The sequence below is a fragment of the Lasioglossum baleicum genome, chromosome 8, assembly GCF_051020765.1.
Source record: "Lasioglossum baleicum chromosome 8, iyLasBale1, whole genome shotgun sequence".
Classification (NCBI taxonomy): Eukaryota; Metazoa; Arthropoda; class Insecta; order Hymenoptera; family Halictidae; genus Lasioglossum; species Lasioglossum baleicum.
The window spans coordinates 6,567,112-6,587,062 of NC_134936.1; the positions used below are offsets into that span (position 1 = coordinate 6,567,112).

General features: G+C 37.1%; 2 protein-coding genes across 12 annotated transcripts; one reads left to right on the forward strand and one right to left on the reverse strand.

The window, feature by feature from the left end:
• The first annotated feature begins 211 nt into the window (after positions 1 to 211).
• Positions 212 to 19,563, forward strand: LOC143211447 (PAT complex subunit CCDC47). Of its 11 annotated transcripts, XM_076429142.1 has the most exons (7): positions 248 to 369; positions 1,009 to 1,026; positions 1,743 to 1,852; positions 4,580 to 5,301; positions 5,495 to 5,598; positions 5,674 to 5,782; positions 5,937 to 9,577. In XM_076429142.1, the coding sequence occupies exons 3-7, from the start codon at positions 1,781 to 1,783 to the stop codon at positions 8,671 to 8,673; spliced, it is 3,744 nt and encodes a 1,247-aa protein (XP_076285257.1). In that variant the 5' UTR covers positions 248 to 369; positions 1,009 to 1,026; positions 1,743 to 1,780; the 3' UTR covers positions 8,674 to 9,577. The 11 variants fall into 11 exon arrangements, with proteins under 11 accessions (XP_076285255.1, XP_076285253.1, XP_076285254.1 ...); XM_076429140.1 differs by lacking the exon at positions 1,009 to 1,026 and having other exon boundaries at positions 212 to 369; XM_076429138.1 differs by having other exon boundaries at positions 228 to 1,026.
• Klp68d (kinesin-like protein 68D) lies at positions 9,682 to 15,142 on the reverse strand. Its single transcript, XM_076429155.1, has 2 exons — positions 14,692 to 15,142; positions 9,682 to 12,643 (listed from the first exon to the last, which is right to left on the reverse strand). The coding sequence occupies exon 2, from the start codon at positions 12,619 to 12,621 to the stop codon at positions 10,444 to 10,446; it is 2,178 nt and encodes a 725-aa protein (XP_076285270.1). The 5' UTR covers positions 12,622 to 12,643; positions 14,692 to 15,142; the 3' UTR covers positions 9,682 to 10,443.
• Positions 19,564 to 19,951: the final 388 nt, after the last annotated feature.

Sequence of the window (19,951 nt, forward strand, 5' to 3'; positions counted from 1 at the left end):
TGTTCTATCGGTAACGTTGAGTGTATTCAAGTATCTCGTCGGTGGTTGTCTCTGTAGAGCGCTAACGCCCCAAAACCGATGGACACAAAAATACATTGGGTGTCAGATCTATTCCTATATCAAGTCTGTGGTCATACTAGGGCATTTTCCACAGAGTCGGTAAGAAAGTTTCCTATCGTCAACGAAGTATCAACCACGACCATACAGGTCAGGTGAGGTCAGGTCAGTCTGTCAGTCATGCGCAGATCTGCAGTCGAATATTTCTCTTTCGATATGGCTACCGAAAGATTTTGTCGAAAACAAAATTAGGAAATCAGAAATTTCCATCGCGGGATTTGCCGAGTGTATTCGTCGCATACTGGTAATTTGGTAAGTTTAAAACTACCTTTCGTATTTTTCATTTTCGAAGGTTACGATTTAGGCTTAAAGCGATTGGACAGAATCAAAGACATTTGTAAAACTGGAGATATTAAATCGGACACCAAAGGATAGCCATTTGGCTAGTAATCGCTTGGTTATTATAAAACTGGCGGTGCGCGTGAAAAAAAGAAACAGTTTACATACTGCATATACATATTATACAATTCCTGCGGATTTCAATGAATCGTATAACCTTTTGGTTGCGCGTATTGCAGGTCCTTCTGTACTTAAATGCCACTATGATTTTGTTGTTCTGTTCGCAGTATAATTTATTTAAGTGAGCACCGCTTAATAAACCCGACACACATCATTTATATGTCTTATTCATTCTCCTGCGTCAGAGTTCTAATATATTTAGTACCTACTATGTTAGGTGTGTCAGTTTAAAAGAAAAAAATGATTTTCTTTCAACGTAAAACGGCTATATACATATATATATATATATATACATATATTTTTTCTCATTTAAGTATAAATTGCAAAGTTATTCTAATTCTTAACTTTGCGCGACATTAGTGTCTTTATATAGTGCACTATGTTTAATGTTCTGTGGTATTTGTGCATCCTGGAAACGTTGTCGGATTATAGGAAGTTTCCTTTCTGTCGGTAAGTAGCTGGGGATCGACTATTATGCTCCAGCAAATCTATCAATTATAGTTATAAGCAATTTTTCAATTAAACAAGTAAAATGTTTAATGGTCCTAGCACATAATTTATCACATAAGCTAACGCATACCTCTAGAATTTCCTGGACGTGTAAGTATTTACATAAGAATTCAGTTATTTTATTAAAGCGTGTTATGAAATCTTTATTCGGTATATTTGTTAAAATACCGAATTTTCAGCAGTATTTTATATTGTACAATTATAAATACACAACTGTTGTTTCTTTTAAACACAAACTTATTATTTCGGTTGAATAAAAATGTTGCAATATTTCCATGGAAACATCAGATGTAGGCATTGTTACCACGTGTACGCATAAACTGTTTAAATAGAATAGCATGTATAATTTTAAACTGGTAAGTATACTTCTATAAAATTCGTAGTTGTACTTATAATAAGCTCCGTCGGACAAATTTCAGGCAAGCATACACACGACTGCTGCTACAGGGTTGGCTTATAAATTAATATTTAGTTTCAACAATCGAATAACAATATTCTTTATAGTTCTATCATTTTCGAACATTTCTTTTTATTCAACAATACTCTGTGTTACTCTTTCGTTGTATATCTATTTCCATTCGATAATTTATATATCTTGCCGACCCTGATGCCGCATTGTTTCTATCTTAATATTTACAATAACTTTGTATTTTCAGAAACCGCAGTGAGAATTTTTCACAGACCCGGGGCAATCATGCAGAATTTCGATGATCTTGATATAGAAGGGCGTAATCCTTCTCACCTATCAGAAGCAGGCAAGGAGAAGGTAATGCACACTGAAACACGCGTACAATATCGTTACATTTACAATTCGAAGTTTAGGAAACTGATAGATTAGGATCTTTAATACAGGATGGTTTCACCAGATATTATCAGAAAATCACCTCGATTTTCGTCGTTATTATTATTTGTAGCGAAGAACTCAAGGAAACTAATTTTAGGAAACTGATAGATTAGGATTTTAAGTTCAGGATGGTTCGCCAGATAGTACCACCTCGATTTTCGTCGTTATTATATTTGTAGCGAAGAATGTTTATTATTATTGCTTTATTTCATTTATTATTTCAGCCTTGTAGCTAAGAAATTTCTACAAAAAAGTATGAACCTATCAATATCGAAAAACCATTGGTTAAGGAGATATTTTAATTTTAGTGTTGTTACGAAGTTACGCGACTCTCTTGATAATGTTGTAATGATTTTATTCACAGAAAAGGTCCAATGTGTCGACCGTTTACATCGCGACATTTTCTGAATCGAGAGAGTAATGATTGTTTCACATTATGTAATAAATAGACTGCGGATGTTTATGCAATTTTCAATTTTTACAGACAAATTTTGAGAAGGTGTTACCAAATAGAATTCTATTTTCATTGGTAATAGCATTTGTAGATATCCAAGATGAGTAAAAATCATACTAAATTCTATTGAATTTAATACACTCCAGCATATTTTGAAAATTTGTATAAGCCATAAATGCATATAGATCCGCAGTCTAGTAATAAAACTGGTGCCACATCGTTGAACTCATCTTGACATCAGCTACTACACTACAATGCCCGAAATTTCCATAAAGCCACCACGCGCGCGCGTTTTTTGGTAATATCTTATAATTATTCTGTACTTATGATTTTGAGTATGATTTCATTTTAGGTGTACTAAAAACACATATATATCGATTGAAATAATAGAAATAATATTTATTTTAAAAAATAAACATAAATATATAATTTTACATAAAATAAACTGCGAAATTTCTATAAAGCCACATATTTTTTAAATAAGTAGGTTCAAAATTAACAATAAGTTCTTTTCTATTTCTATATTAATAATTAGTAGAACTGCCATTTCTTCGAATAACTTCGAAAATACGATGGGGCAGTGACAAAATCATACTTTGAAGTGTGTCATCTTGAATAGATGCCCATGCTTCGTTCACCGCTTTCCATAATTCATTAATAGTATTGTATTGCTTGCAATTGCCGTAAACTTTCCTTGCGAGTATCCCCCAAAGATTTTCTATTGGGTTTAGATCTGGGGAATGAGATGGCCATGTCAAAACTCTGATATTTTTTTCACCTAACCGCTGCTTCGTGTAATTTGATATATGGATGGCAGCGTTATCGTGTTGATAAATGAAGCTATCATGTCCAATATCTTCAATAAATGGTATTCAACTTGTGTCGAATAATTCTGTATATTTTTCTGAATTCATTTTAGGAGTAATGCGACAGATTGATGTCTTGGCGTCAGCTCTAAATGCAGCCCAGATCATTAATGTACCACCACCAAAGTTGTGGCTCATTGTTATGTCTTTTTCTTTCCTTAAATCGTGCCAGTAATATTTAAAACCACCTGGCCCGTCTAAATTGAATTTCTTTTCATCAGAAAAAATAACAAATTCCCATTCTCTCGACCAGGACATGTGTATTTTTGCAAAATCAAGACGAGCCTGTTTATGTTCTGCTTTGAGTGCTGGTTTATGCACCATTTTTGTCCAGTGAAATCGGTTGGAACTTTTTGAAATTTGTTGCACGCGTCTCGTAGTTACTGACAAATCTAATTCAACATGAAGTTGTGCTGCACTTCTAAATTCTTTTGATGCAGATCTCATTAACAATGAATGCTGTCTCTTGCTCAGCTTTTGATTTCCTCCTTTGGGGTGGTTTTTCCCATAATCTTTTCCCAAATTGACATAATTATTTACAACGGTACATGATTTTTTTTGCAATTCTGCGATTAGAACTTCCCATATCTCTATAAGCATCAATGGGATGCCTTTTCGCACTGGTCAACAATTGTCCTCGTGGCATTTTACTAATCAGAAATTAAAATATATAACATATTACGTAAATCCTTATTTTTCAATTGCAGTTACACTTCTTTTATTGTATCCAGCTGGACTTAATCACTCAGAGTCTAACAATAAGCACAAACTAAGTGACTTTATAGAAATTTCGCACTTATATGTCGCTTCGTGCAGCAAAGAATGTAAACACACCCAAAAGGTGAACATTTCCGAGCAGATACTCGTAGATTTATGATTAGTTTCAACTAAATATAATTGTAGATGAGAAAAAGTAGTAAACGTTGACAATATTTTTAAAAGAATACGTCAAAATATAGGTGGCTTTATGGAAATTTCGGGTACTGTATGAAGTTAAAAATACATGGTGCCATTTAAAAAAAAACACTGATGACCTTCGAAAGACCTTGTAAACGAGAACAATCCGAACATTTTTCTTCGCTACGAATAATAGTAATGACAAAACGGTGAACCACCCTGTATAATTCTGAATATAACACAGAATTATTACATTTCCATCAATAACTTTGATACATTATTTCAATAAGTAACGCTGTTTGAGTTTTCTTATTCACTGTAAACGTTTGTCTAATGTTTTATCGATTATCGATACACTTTTGTGTTCTGCGATATACATATTCTTAGAACCGCAGCTGCATGTACACTTGACAAAGTATTTATATTTCGCAGGAAGAGTACGATCGAAAACGTTTAATGAGGAGCAGTGTCACTGCCGAAGATGGCACGCTCAGACCAGTGTATTCTGAAACAGAAGACGGCGATATATGGTGTCACATATGTAACATAGCGCTGTTCGGAGCTCACAAGTTACTGAACCACAATATGTGTAATCGTCACAAAATGAAGTTAGATGAATGGCCATATCCAGTTTTGTTATGGTCCAAACGATCGGATATTGTGAAAACAACACCACCGACACAGTCGGCTACTATAGGCGATGGTTTGGCGCCTGGAGAACCAGTACCACCTGGTATGGAGGACCAAATAACTAGAACGACAACGATTCAGATGAGTTTAGATCGCCATAGAAGTTCTCCCCTTGTTGGCCTTGAATATCTACTTGAACTGGTTGATAACGACTCATGCGAACCAAGTTATACATGTGTTTTATGTGATAAAAGGGGCGACCCTCGTACTGTTATGGCTCATATTACCAGTTATAATCATAGAATAACATATCTAAATCGACATTTCCCTACAATCTCGCGTGCTATTACGGAACTACCGCGTACACCTAATTATAAACGCGGAGCTAATGAAATATCGGTGTTAGTGGCTAAGAAGATTGAAGAACGGTTTGGAAGATTGCAACCACAGCTGGTGGACAAAAATCAATTCGAGAAAAACAAAATGCAGTACATCAAGAGAGTCTATCAGGATTATCACTTTAGGTAAGTTATAATTTTCTTTGGATCATATTAAGTTCTGTACGCGTTACGAATGAGCGCTGTTACGAATTGAGTATTTCAATTCGCGTGTTTTACAAAAATCAATGGACGTGATTATTAGACAAGGTGCGCGTCAGTCGTTCTCGTTATTTAACTTACGTTCCTTTGACAATCAATGGCTGTTTCCTACATGCAGGGAAACACCAGAATTAACATTTATGGATGTTTACGATGTGCGATGGGTAACGAACTTTGAAGAGAAGATGGCTGAAGTGGCTGGTAATAGTGGTACGAAGAAAGGTGAGTATATAAACATTGATATCGTTAAAACGAAACACTTACGCCTAAACCGTGTAACGATGATCTTATATTAAGATCTTCAACCTGCCGATGAGAAGCTGGATGATAAGCATAAAAGTGAAGACAAGAAACACGAAAAGTCTCCGCCAAAGAAAACAGATTCGAAATCAGACACTACGAAATCGTAAGTTAACGTTTATTTGATGTAACTTCTTTAAAGAGAATTCTTTGATTAATTATCCTCGTTTTTATAACAATTTCAGTAGAATAAATTAACGTTGGTTTCTCAACTCGTCGAACTTTTCAGATGTGTCTAAATTGTGTTTCGCATTTTTCAGGGGATTCAAGATTCGTATTTTCACAAAGGATAAATTAAATATCCGCAAGCCTTTAGATAAGGAAGAAGAGAGTACGAGAAAGTCTCCTAAACGTCCCTCTGATGAAACAAAGTCTCTCTCGTCGCTGTCAAGTATATCGAGTAGCCCGACTCCATCGCGCTCAAGATCACGTTCTCCCGTTCGCAATCGCAAAACTAATTCGATAGATAAAAGCGGAAGGTATCGTACTAAACCGCGTTACTCGCGAGATCGAACGCGTTCTCGTTCGCGTTCGCGGTCCCGTTCGCGTTCACCGGAACCGCTTAGAGAACGAGATAAGTGGGATAAATATCGTGAGCAAATCAGACGAGCCGAAGAGACGCTCGATCGCGCGTTGAAATTTCATGAGAAGAATCCGGAGAAGCATCCGTCTTATCCCGACGAATGGAAAAAGTTCTGGAACAGACGGTACAAGGAATTGCAAGCGGAGGGGAAAGATCCTAGCAAGCATGACTTCAAGCCGGAATGGATAGAATTCTGGAACAAACGGATGCGCGAGATCCATAACGAACAACTGCAACAACGGAAAGAGGAAATTAGAAAGCGTTTAGAACTGCCAGAAGACAAGCCACCGGAGAAATGGATACCATCGAATAGACGCGATAGGTCTCCACCGAAAAGAAGTCGTCATCGTATAGAGAGCGACGACGAAGTAGAGTATGTCGGGACAAAAACAATTAAAGCGGACTATTACGATCATCATGAAATGAGAGACCGCGAATACGCGTATTCGTCGTATATGCGAGGAAGAGGTACCGTGTACAGAAGTAGTTATTATCCTCGTGGTGTTTCACGTTCAAGATCGATACACTACGCGACTCCTTACCCGGTAAAAGAAAAGTCTCCGAGTCCTATACCGGATGATATATTAACCGAAGATTTAGAAGTAGTCGGCTTGTTGAGATTACTTACAGCGCTGGAGGGTCAACTGGGCTCTCTCGGACCGAAGATAGTTTCTCTTCTTTCGAAGGCATTGGCCGCGGAAAAAGCAAAACCGAACTCTGCCGAGGAGTTGCTCTACGACGAAGAAGTGAGCGTGCTTTTCGAAACAGTCAAAGAGAAGCTGAAAGGTCAATTGTTTGCCGGGATGATCGAGAAAATGGCCATAACACCGACGAAAACAGCGATCCAAAATATCGCGCAGTTGTTGCACAAAGCGGCGGAGAGTAAAAAGAAGATGGAAGAAGAGAAAAAGAAGAAAAGAGAATTGGAGACTGCGAAGTCGACAACTTATATCCAAAGAACTGCGTACTCAAGGCCGGTGGAGGTAATTGCACCTGTGATTAAATCCGAACCGGTTAGTGTACCTGGTGTTGGTACTGTAGATAAAGTAGCTATAGCCCAACAAATAGCAGCTGCTTTGGTAGCTCAAGGTAGATCGAATGTGTCGCAAGAAGAATTGGAAACTTTGATTAATGCCGTTGTCGGAATGGCTGAAGCGTCCAAGAATTCCGATAAGCCGGTGACAACGGCTGATTTTGTGAAAGGATTGGCAAGAAGTAATAATTCTCTTGCTCAAACAACGTCCGCTCCCGCGACGCTAACAACGCCGGATACAGTCGATCATCAGACGTCTAAGATGGAAAGTTTGTCGGACGCAGACTTGAAAACGCTTTTGCAAAATTTTAAAGACTTATCCAGTCAGGAACAACACGGGCTGATCAATTTCCTAAAAAAATTAGAAGTAACAGATCCGGTTCGAGTAGAGAAACTAAGAGGATTTGTGAACCTAGGCTCTACGTCCATAATATCATCAATGCCAAAAATAAAGTCCCCGACGCCAGAAAATACAGAAACCAGTATTAAACCGAGGAGAAGTATTTCGCCGTTCTCTGTGCGAAAAGGAAATCAAAATCCTGTCGAAGAAGAGGATAAGTGGAAACCTAAAATAGACATGTTTGCGAATGACGACGAGGAAGAACAACAGACGAAGAACGATACCGAAGACAAACAGAAGGCGAAATTAGATTTGTCGGATGACGATGATGATTACACATTTGAGGATATTTATAAAGCAGCGGATAAAAATGTTAACGAAAACGAGAAGGCGAAGAAAAAGTCGCGAGGTTTTTCAAAATCGGAATCAAACTCTCCAAGATCCTGGACACGTTCTCGTTCACGTTCAAGATCGCGTTCCCCGGTAAGATCGAAGGAATTAACGAAAACTAACGATCCGAATGCAATACTAAATGAGACGAAACGATTAATCGCTCACATAATGGGAGATCTTCCAAATAAGTATGTGCCAAAGACGCACCTGCCGCTTGGAAATGAAAATGTTGAACAAAACACGTCGAAGCCGTTAGATCAGATTCCTAACACATCGACAGCTCCGATGTCAAACTTTTACAATCAAGGATACGTTCAGAATACTCAACAGAGTTGCCCTCGTCCGCAAGCACCCCCTCTCACCTATCCTAACATGTCCAATCAACAGTTTCAAAGTTATCCACATCAGCAAGTCTACAGTGGTAATCAGAATTACGTCGATAATGGTTACAATTACCAAGGATATGGCGGTGTGAACAATCAGGGTCAATACAGTGGCCCGCCCATGGCATCGAACCAGTATCCGAATCAGCAGAACTATGTTGGATCGCCTTATGGTGGACTACCTGCGGGCCATTCTTCAAATTATGCTCAACAGCAACCGCAACAACAATACGGGAATTATGTACAACAACAACGTTTCTATTAAAGTAACTATTTAGGAATCGTTCATAAGAATGTACCGAAGTTATATTGTGACTGAATCTTATCGCAACTGTTACAGAACTAGTTTTCTCCTTGCTTGGACATTGTGCAAATGTTTACAGGAAATGGTAATGTGGCTAGTTCAACGATTATCCCAGATAATAATGGTCAAAGTTTTAACCAATTATTAACGAAATTGAATACCCTTTGTAAATATATTTAAAAATTCACGAACCATTTGAACGCAAAGGAATTTCTCACGAATTTAACATTTAACATTTGCCGTTCCTCTTCATACATGAAAAGTTTATTTCCATATATCGTTTTTATACGTTTATACGTCGCGTGTGTCTCCCTTTGAGATGGCAGGACCTTAAATCGCTTAAAAATATCTCAATTTGTTTAAATATATATACATATACACGTACATATATATATATATAGTACTAGGCGCGTGAAGTGAACGTGGATTTACGGAACGAAGTGTTAAAAGACGTCGATGTCAACATGAATAAAGTAAGTAAAGAAAAAAAAGAAACGAAGAAGAAAACATAATACAAGGAAATCACTTTACTCTCGATTACAATTTTGTCATGCTATGCTTTATTCAATCCTCTTAATTGGTAATACGTTTATCATCTTTATAATTTAGCAGGTTCGGATGTGTGTGATAAAGCGTCAAAGGAGTCGAGAGTATCGAACATTATTTTTACAAGCACTTTTAATGTTGAAAAACATATATATATATTTATATATTTATGTGGACGCATAAATATATTCATATATACACTCGTAACATGTATATATATACATACATAATAGCAAGAACAATTATGTGTAATTTTTCAATTTAAAAAACACGTTGTAAAAGTGTATTAAATAAGTAAAGAATAACCGTCGTTTGTAAATACTTTTAAGCGTACGAGTTCTTCATATTTCAGAGAAACTATAAACACACCAAGGAACTTGTTCTTAATATTCGATAATAGTAAGAATTAAATTAATAATAAACGTAGTTGTACACAAAAATTCGCAAATCAATTACTTTACCCTATATGTCACGATTTTCATTTTCTCAAATACCGTATAGTGTTAAATATAACTGCCAGTCTTTGAAAATAAGCTGTAATTTCATTGATTAGGATACTTCTTTTGCTTTTTTCCAAATTATTCTTGATTATTTACCCTCTTAAACGGCAATTAAGTTATTCAACAATATATCAACCGAATGTCTTCATTTTTCATCGTATTTCTAGACAACGTTTCTAACTCAATAAATAATGAATCTGTACACAAAGTATTATAACATTCAAACAGAAAATTGACTTCTACACGATACGTTACTATTAACAGAAATATTTTTAATAATAAAGGAATTAGTTCATTATTTTTCTTCTCGAATGTTTCAGAAACAAACTTGTTTTAATCGATAATGTTGCACGCTGTAGTAGCACTAGTAGCAGGCCAAACGATCCAAGTATTTACGTGAAATTACGGATTATAGTACCGTTTTTTTTTTACACGATCGATCACAAGTAACGAACTTTTCAATCTTAAAAGTATTTATTTCGTGCACTTTATTAATGCAATAATACCTCGTGGCTGCACAGTGCACATTGACTAGAGAATTACAAAGACTCCAACTGTTTTGCGCTTATCGTTAACACGCGTACCGTTACGACAATCTATATAAATTAATAGAATACCACCAAAATGCAGCTCGCGCAATATATACATTTCACTTTACAGACAACGGAGAACGCGTTACAATTTTCTACTTCGGCACGAGACCCCTAGTCTTCGGGTAAACGGGTGGCGGGATCTGTTGGATCTTTCCAACGCTCTTAGGTCGTATTTTCGCCGATTGCAATCGTGATTTGGATCTGAGTTTCGCACTTGAAGCGTCCACGTCGATGTCGCCCTCGTCGCGCAGTGCTTCCTCAAGAACGGCTTGGATCGTGGGCGCAATGGCCGGCCCTTGATAGTCCATTGTCGTCCTCGCTGGCATATCAAGATCTAAATTCAATATGTTTTCCCCTGCGTAACGGCAACCTCTTCCCATAGCTTGAGCGATACGCGCGTATTCGGAAACCGGCCTTCGCGCACCTGGAATGGATGTAGGTCTCTTTATCGAATCTATACTGGATGGCTCCGGGTCCTTCACTATCCAGCAGTCTTCCTCTTCGTCGAGGTGTATTCTTGACAATATTTTATTCTTCTCTTCCTCGGGAATGAAGTTTTCTATAATAAGATACTTCAGCTTCAATTCTTTCATCAGCTCGTGCTGGGTTTGCTCCAAATCCCTTCTGTCTCTGTTAAAATCGTTGGTAACATCTTCGAGTTCCTGTTTCAAAACTTGCAGCTTCGTGAAACATTTCCTCAGCTTCCTAGACTTCACGTCTACCTCCTGCTGTAGATTCGTGTACGTTTCCTTCACTCCTAACATCGTCAGCTCTTCATCTTCGAGCTTCTGCCGCATCTCAACCTCTCGTTTCTTTCTCTCCGCGATCTCGGCCGACTTCTGCTCCAACGCTCTTTGCTGTTCGTTCGTGTGATCAATTATGTTCTTACCCCCGCAAAGCATCTTGCTCTCCAAATCTTTGATTCTCATTATAAGAGTTTCCGTTTCTTGTTTCTCCGCTTTCAACTGTTCCGCGATGAGCTTCTTATCCGTTCCAATCTTATTGTCTTCGCTTCGACTATCCTCTGCCTCGGACTCCGACTCCGCAGTCTCATCCTCTCTCTTTTTCTTCGGCTTTTTCTTTTTCCTCGGCGCCATTCCTTTCTGCGCCAGTTTCTCCTTCAATCGACCAATCTCTTCTTGATACTGTCTCAAAAGAGCGTCTTTCGGATCCTCGTTGATCCTTGGCTTGTTCTTGATATTCTTCGCGCGATTCGCGTACCGTAACGTCGTCAGAGTCTCGTCGTAATTGTAACTAGCAGGACCTATATTCGCGACCATGATAGTCTTCGAGTTTCCACCTAGAGAATCTTGGAGCAGCCGCGTCAGCTTCGAATCTCTGTACGGCACATGCGTTGTTTTACCATCTACCAATGCAGATATCACATTTCCGAGGGCTGATAAGCTCAGGTTAATCTTGCTCGCTTCCTTCAGCCGTTCGCCGCACGCGCCGGTCTTGCTCTGCCTTTCGCTGCCAGCTAGATCGACTAAATTCAAACGACCGACTCGGATCCCGCCGGTGTCGTCGATAGATCCCATCTCTATCGTGATCAGAAATATTGCGTGCGACCGAGAGCTGTGTTCGTTCATATTTGTCGCGCCTATGGTTCTGTTCTGGTTACCCATGTTCATCAACTGTTGTATCTCCGCGGCGCTTTTGCACACCGACGTTGACAAATCCTTGACGAACACGCCGGTGTCCGGCTTCTCTTTCAATTCGAATCGAAGGCTCTGATCGGGCTGCAAAAGGTCCCGTATCTCCTCCTGGTAAATCTCTAAGTAGCTCGCTCGCACCAAATACTGCATATTTTCGGACCTGCCTATGTGATTGAAGATGTGCTCGAAGGACCGCGGTATTACGCCCCGTCTATCGTAATCGCCCTTCAGACCTTCCATGGTGTACGTTTTCCCGGTGCCCGTTTGTCCGTAAGCGAATATCGTACCGTTAAAACCATCGAGGACGGAAGACACTAATGGTCGGACCGTTTCCTCGTACAGGTCTTGTTGACTTGAATTCCAATCGTACACCGCGTCGAACGTGAACACTTTCACGTTATCACTGGATGGATCATCCCTCGGGTGACGAATTTCGACTACTCCTCTTGATGGAAACACGTCCACCACTCGCTTGTATCCGCGAGTGACTTCCCTCTCGTCCATAGGTCGACATCTTACGACTACCTGGACACACTGGGTCATCACCTCCGACGTCGAGCTCGTCTTCATATTCTTCCTTTTCCAGGTTTTCAATTGATTGTCCGATTTCTCCATGTCGACGATCGATTCGATTCACCTGCACAACGAAACGTATTTCAGCACTCGTGAATAGCAATAATAAAATGCGATCGAACTTCGGTAACTTGAAGGTCACGACGATTCTCATTTTTTCAAAACCCCTACGAGAACTAAGGGTGCAGTTATAGTGGAGCGGCGAGCATCGATGATAGCGGCGCGGTGAAAACAAACCAACATTCGTGACAACATTTCGAGACATACCACATACTAAAGAAAAAGTACATATGTATTTTCTTTGTTTTTCTTTTTTTTCACCGCACAACTCACCTCGCTGCTCCAGTATAAACCCATACTAAATAAGCTCAAAGGAAAATTTACATATTATTCATAGTAATTGGCAAGAAACAGGAGCCAAATACAAATTTCTTTCTTCCTTTGATCATTTTAATCGAAATATACTGATGTTCTTAAATTCTTTTCATCTTTCTACTGTTTTAACCCTTAGCACTCTCGAGTGGTGACTCACCACTAGAAATTGCTGTACCATTATCCAAAATATTGTTTACATTATTAATAGACAGCGGAACTTTATGCAAAATAAAAATGTTTTACCTGAATTATAACAAACTGGAGTGAAATATAAAATTAATTTTTTTTTTATTTGTCAATATAGATAGAAGGTTGAAAATAATATAACAGAATTTGTTTAATTCTTCTAATGTGTTCATTGTTTTAAATTACACCTACTCATTTTTATTATAAATGCATAAAATCCGCAGTCTACTAATCAATTGCTAAACATTTCAGTATTGTATGTGGTATGATATCAGTTTCATATTCATACAAAGAAAACAATTAACATAGAATGGAGTTATACTAGGTCGGAAGAAATGTTTAATTTTACAGTTAAAATAGCTCCGAGTGCAAAGGGTTAAATTTAGTATATTGTAGTCTGCGTAATTAATAAACAAATTGAGGAACTATTTTCTCTCGACGTTCTTATATTATATCAACATCGCTATAAAAATCGAATTTCGAAACCCTCTGCAAATCGAAAATTTGAATTATTCCCTTGAAATTCCAGTTACCAAGGTTCGACTATAACAACAGTTATTATTAGTAGACAGCGGATTTTATGCATTTATGACAAAAATGAGTAAGTGCAATTTAAAACAGTAAAAAAACATTAGAAGAATATTAAAAAACATTGTCATATGATTTTCAATCTATTGAACATATTAAGAATGAAAATAATTTTCTATTTTACACCAGTTTGCTGCAATTCCGGTAGATAATTTTTATTTTGCATACAGATCCGCTGTCTACAGTTATCAGCTACATAGTTATGCTATTGGTGTATAATCGATAATTAACCCTTTGCACTCCTTTGTCAAGTGTGACTCGACATTATAGAAAGAAAAATGTAAATAAAACGGGTTTTCATATGTATTTAGTTCTTCCTTTATCTATTTAATCGTCTTATTTTTTAGTTAAAAAACAAATATAAATTACAACAAAGTTTGAAAGCTGTATTTAATATAATTAGTAAACAAAATCAGTGAACGAACTGTCCTCTGAAGTAAATTTCAAATAAACCACTTAAAATAGTAGGGAATTGTTGGCAGCAAAATTGAGAAATAATTCGGAGTGCAAAGGGCTAAGATTGGTAAACTAGCGAAATAAGCGTGATGACGTTTATCGTATTGGTTAGAAATGAGAGATTCGGTTAGTAGAGAGGTAACTGTGTGACAACCCATGCCTTAACGAGAGAAATGAAATTATAATACACGCGATTCTGTATCAGTATTTACGATACCGAAAGGGAATTAAACACAGAATAAAGAAAATATAAATGCACGTCACTTGGCTCTTATTTTTTTTTTTAGAACGTAATACCAAAAATTTGTTTAGGATACCGTGCAATTGTGTTGTAACAAACTCAGCTACTTCTTTTATTTTTATTTCGAGAGGTTTTAGTTGCAAGCTCTGTCAATTTTCACGCAAAAAAGAAAGAAAAATTCGACAGGGAGATCTTAACCAAATATTACTTTTGCCGTAGGCGTAAGCATTTACATGTGTATTTCTTTCTTTTTATAAGAAACTTACCTTGTCAAGTTAACAGACACGTACAGTGGAAAAGGAGTTCTGATAAAAGAACAACGATTTTTCATTGTATCCACATATTACCCTCCTCCGCACGGTATTGATCCATTGTTAGCTTCCTAGAATTTGCACTGTCAACACCCACCCTTTTCACATCGACTTATACCAACAATACTATTTTCCGGGTTGTCGTAAATCCTTGCGATAATCAAGACTCGGTGCGTGATCGAGTCAGTAGAACGGCATGCGGTACATTGTGACAGAATGTAGGAAAGACCGCATCATGTTTTGACAGAATAAAGCCATTATGGTCAAGCCTGCGCAGTAAACGCCTCTCACTCGTTTCCACGGACATACTGAATCGATCTCTCGCTCAATCACGGAATATCTCGAGGCAAGTTGGTTGCGTTGAAGCAGGTTGAAGTTGAAGTTCTTCTGCGGCCTGTGTAGCGAGAAATTTACTTTATCGACCAAACATAATTATTTCTTAAACCTTAGACCATATATACACTTATAGACCTGGCACAGTTATATAATATATCAGCTTCACGGTACTGCGACTTCTAAACAGACTTTGCTCACAACCGTCATCTGGTAGACAATGTAATCTTGGAACACGACATGTTATTTGAAGCCGGGTCTATATATGCCCAGATAATACAGTCTGACAGGGCCTACCACCGGACCCAGCCAGCAGAGCCCCTGACCTACAGGTTACGGGCAAACACAACGCTAAGAGCTGCATCGAGACTCAGACAGGCCGATTCAGCCGGGCCCCTGTGCACAAAATGGCGCGAATATCACCTCGAGCCCAGGGCCTGCCGGCCGGGCCGGAATTCAGCCTGTTTTTGAGAGGGCAGCACGGTCACACTAATGTGGCCAATCAGTGCTTCGATTGAGGCCAACTTTTCTCGCGCATGCACGACACAAGGCGGGTCGCATCAATGTAGCAGTACTGTGCAAATGCGTAGTAGTCTCCCTTTTTACCGACAAAAGTATAATAAGTTAATAAATAAGACCTTTGAGGGCGATTGCTGCCTAGATTGATCTTTTATCTGGCGTTTTTGACTACTGAAAAAACCCGTGTTTGTATTATCACGAAATGAGAACGCGAATCCCGCACCCTTGCAATCTTGCAAATCGGCGGAACACCGGCCCGGCCGGCAGGCCCTGGGCTCGAGCCCCCTGCAGGTGAAATTCGCGCCATTTTGTGCACAGGGGCCCGGCTAAAATCGAGCCGGTGTGCTGTCTGGGTGGTCTATATAAGTCTAATTGTAAGGTCTAAGATTATTTAATTCTTATTTGTGTTCGCGTCCAATGTTCAAAATTCGCAAAAAGAAGGAAACCAAACTTATCAAACAAACAATTAGCATATCTTGACATGATCCTGACTTATTTGATGATGTATAACCTAACAGTTTGATGCAACATATATTTATAAAACTATAAACGAATAAAAAGAAAAGTATATGTGTCGAATGTTTTGCAAAAATGAAATTTTACACGTGAATTAGAAATGATACGTTCAGGTTGTTTTTAAATCGTAAGATATATATTACTAATGTATAAGTATTCGTTTTTGTTATCTATATATGTATACAATTTTCTCAACAGACTATATATAGCACCTTGCCCACAACCGTCATCTGGTAGACAATGGTAGACTTGGAACAATCAACGATCATTTGTTTGTGTTCGCGTTCAATGTTCAAAATTGTTCAAAATTCACAGTAACAAGGAACCCCCAAACTTATCAAACAAACAATGTAGCATATCCTGACTTATATTTTATGATGCGACATAAAACTGAATAAATATTACCTGATATAACTAATGATATGCGTTTTTGTTATCTGTGCACACAATAGTTTCAAAATTCATTTTGAAAATACATTCCCACTGGCAATATTGCATATAATTTGTGAGTGAAATTATGTGATAAAAAGAATTGTTTTCACAAGGATATTCATTTATACTGCACTCCGCTGTCTACCTGTCTACCGTCGTTCATAAATACACACGTATTTAATATGAAAATCGTCGCGTGGTGTTGCCGAGTTTGCGTAGCAATCACCATTCGCAGGAAGTACTCTTGTATATTTTAATCAAACGTATGTTAGAAATAAAAATATTAAAACAAACATTTCTTATTGTCCATTTACCTTTCGCTATCCTGTTACATCATTTTACGCACGCATATTATGTTCAAAGCTGAAATTACATCGATGCAGTTGTTTTAAGCGAATGAAGTTGTATACTTAACTACTCTGTTAAGTAATATTTTGATCGTGTACAGTGTCTCTTTAATATACTATATTTTTCGGAATTCTAAACTAATTTGTGACAAGATTAACCTAGAAATTATATAAATCCAGATAAACTCTGATAAATCTTACATTTCCTCAAAAACGAAACTGTTGTCGAAGGAAATGACGTTTGTCCCGTGGCTAGTTTCATACTATGCAAGTCACCTCGAAAGAGTGTTGTAACAGTATTATTTATTGGAAAGACAGTTCTGTTTAATTGATAACTGAAATCAATGTCGAAAAAGTGGCAGCATTTCATATAAATTCACCATAATGTTAGTATAAGACGGTAAACCAACAATAATAGAGATTTAATAAATAAATCGAAGAAATCAAATTCCGTATTTTATTTTATCGGAGTTATTTTGGAAATAATTGTTCGAAGTAATTAAATTTGTTTTATTTATGTATTGGCTCCCGTTAAGCGGAGTAAAGGTAGAATCGTGACGTCGGATGCTTTATTAAAAAATTCAAAATACATATGCAAATATTTTTAGATTTTCAAAATTTATCCTTATCGTTTTTAATTAATTATGTCTTTCCATTTGATTACAGACAAAATGAAATTGGGGTTAGTGATAGTTCACATTGTGCTGGTTGCAACGAATATATGGGTCACAGCACATTTCCATGAAGAACTTCCCGAGGATAATGAATTCGCAGAATTCGAAGACTTCGAAGAAGAGAAACTAACTCAGCTAATCGACGACCGCGTAGTAGAACATAGTAAAGAGTCGAATATCAATCAAGATTTCGACGAGGATGATGTATTAATAGTCGATAGTGATAATGAATTCGATCACTTCGACGAAGAAGAGTTCGAAGGAGTAGACGTCGCTGGCGAGAATGCAGGCTCCAAGAGCAACGAGCCATCAACATTGACGATCACCAAAATACCGTTACATCTGCGAACGAGATGGGATAGTTTCTATCTAGAAATATTAATGATCATGGGGTTATTGTTGTATTTCATTAACTACCTAGCAGGACGATCGAGAAATGCTCGTATAGCGGAGATGTGGTTGTTGGAACACAAACAACTTCTGCTTGATAATTTCTCTCTTGTCGGCGACACAGGAAAGTCTAGCGAGGACGTGTACGAAAATGATTTAGTAAAAGAGAGTCAATCGCATTACAGTTTATATTGTTCGGGAAGAATTGGATGCGATTCTATGCTGGTCGAATTAAAATTACTTAAAAGACAAGATTTGGTCGCAGTGTTGGCGCAACTTGTGCGACCACAAAATGATCAAGCGCTCGTACGTATAGAATTAGCCAAAGATGAGACGGATAATTTTGTATTAGCAGTGGCTACAAAACGTACTGCGATGCATTTAGTACGGGACATGGCTGATATCAGCGTGTATTGCCCGGAAAAGCGACCGGGAGAGAAATTTGGTCTTCCGTCAGGATTTTATGTAATGTCCGAAATTGCTGAAGCAGTATCAGCTATTTTAGATACGAGAGTTTTACAAGCATTCACAAAATATTCACAATATATCGATTATATACACATCAGCGACCAATTCAGTGGCCCCAAACAACAAGAGTAAGACTCAATTACATAGTAAATGAGGATTTCTCATATTTTTTATTGGTATCTGTAATATTATGTTTCTCATTTTAGAGATACAACGCAATTAACAATGCCGGAAGTGAAGAGAGTTCTACTGATAGGACTCAACATAAGCATAAAAGGACGCACTACCAATACAGAAGATCAAGAAAAATTGAAAATGCTTTTGCAATTAACATTTTACCTGTTAGATAAATTACGTCGTTTCAAATTATCTAAAGAGGTTCGTAATATATTTCTTTGGATTGTACTACTGTTTTATTATGTTGTTCTGTATCGTATTGTTGCTTTTAGGGTAAAAGTAAAGCAGATAAAAACAGATTTAGGGTAGAGGAAGCATTCTTAAAAACAACTCATGCTGCTAGAGCTGAAGCAGCAGCGCAGCGAAGGGAAGAACGTCGTAGAGCTGAGAAAGAACGTATTCTTCAAGAAGAAGATCCGGACAAGCAAAGAAAGTGGGAAGAGAAAGAGCAACGAAGACTTGCTAAAAAGAGAGCTCCTAGAATGAAGCAACTGAAAGTTAAAGCATTATGACCAGATACAGTTAATTATGAAGAAATTGTTGAAACTCTTTAAGAGTCATGAGATACTCGATTGAACTGCCCATTCACTCATTTAGTAAAACTATATTCACCTTTTTTCGGTGTACTTCGACGTTCATCGATCATTTCTCAATCAAGTTTTCCAAAATAAAAGAAAGATACATAGATAAGTATCGCATACTTAAACATTTATTGTAGCAAAATAAAAAATCAGTTTACATTTTTGAAAATGTCTAATATATAATTTTATTTTATTTTTCTCGTTGAGAGAGAGAGAGAGATACTGTCATTACTGTTAAATATTTATTTTGTAACATAGTTAATATAACTTTTCCGATACTGTGACTTGAATGTATGATCATGAAATTTGATATAGAGTTGATTCCACAAACTTTACAGCAATATGTTATAAAAATAATATATAATTATTGCTCTTCAACCATAATAACAATATTTGTTACATAGTTCATTTTTAAACCCTTCCTTTTATGTATGCATACATAAAAAAATCAATTTCTGTGCAATAGTTGTTGTTGCACAAATTTCTCTCTTTTAAGTTAAATACTATTTAGATATTATAAATTATATTTACTTAAAATAAAAGATCTAAATATTGAAAAATTAAATGTTGATATGAAATATACTATTTAGTATGTATACATGAATTTTTAAGTAATATAAAACGAATTAATATATGTATGTATAAATACAATGTTAGATATGTATTTATTTACACATTTATTCAATTGAACATTGATATTATACTGACAACTTTTGTATAATGTTCTGAAAATGATTTCTTTACCATCTCTGTGTTAACAAAATATATAGGAGTACAA

Coding starts and splice junctions, on each gene's coding strand:
- Klp68d (XM_076429155.1), bottom strand. CDS start 12,621: ATGGAGAAATCGGACAATCAATTGAAAACCTGGAAAAGGAAGAATATG.
- LOC143211447 (XM_076429138.1), top strand. CDS start 963: ATGTTCTGTGGTATTTGTGCATCCTGGAAACGTTGTCGGATTATAGGA. Junction 5,599..5,673: donor TAATAGTGGTACGAAGAAAG/GTGAGTATATAA, acceptor TCTTATATTAAG/ATCTTCAACCTGCCGATGAG. Junction 5,783..5,936: donor AAATCAGACACTACGAAATC/GTAAGTTAACGT, acceptor CGCATTTTTCAG/GGGATTCAAGATTCGTATTT.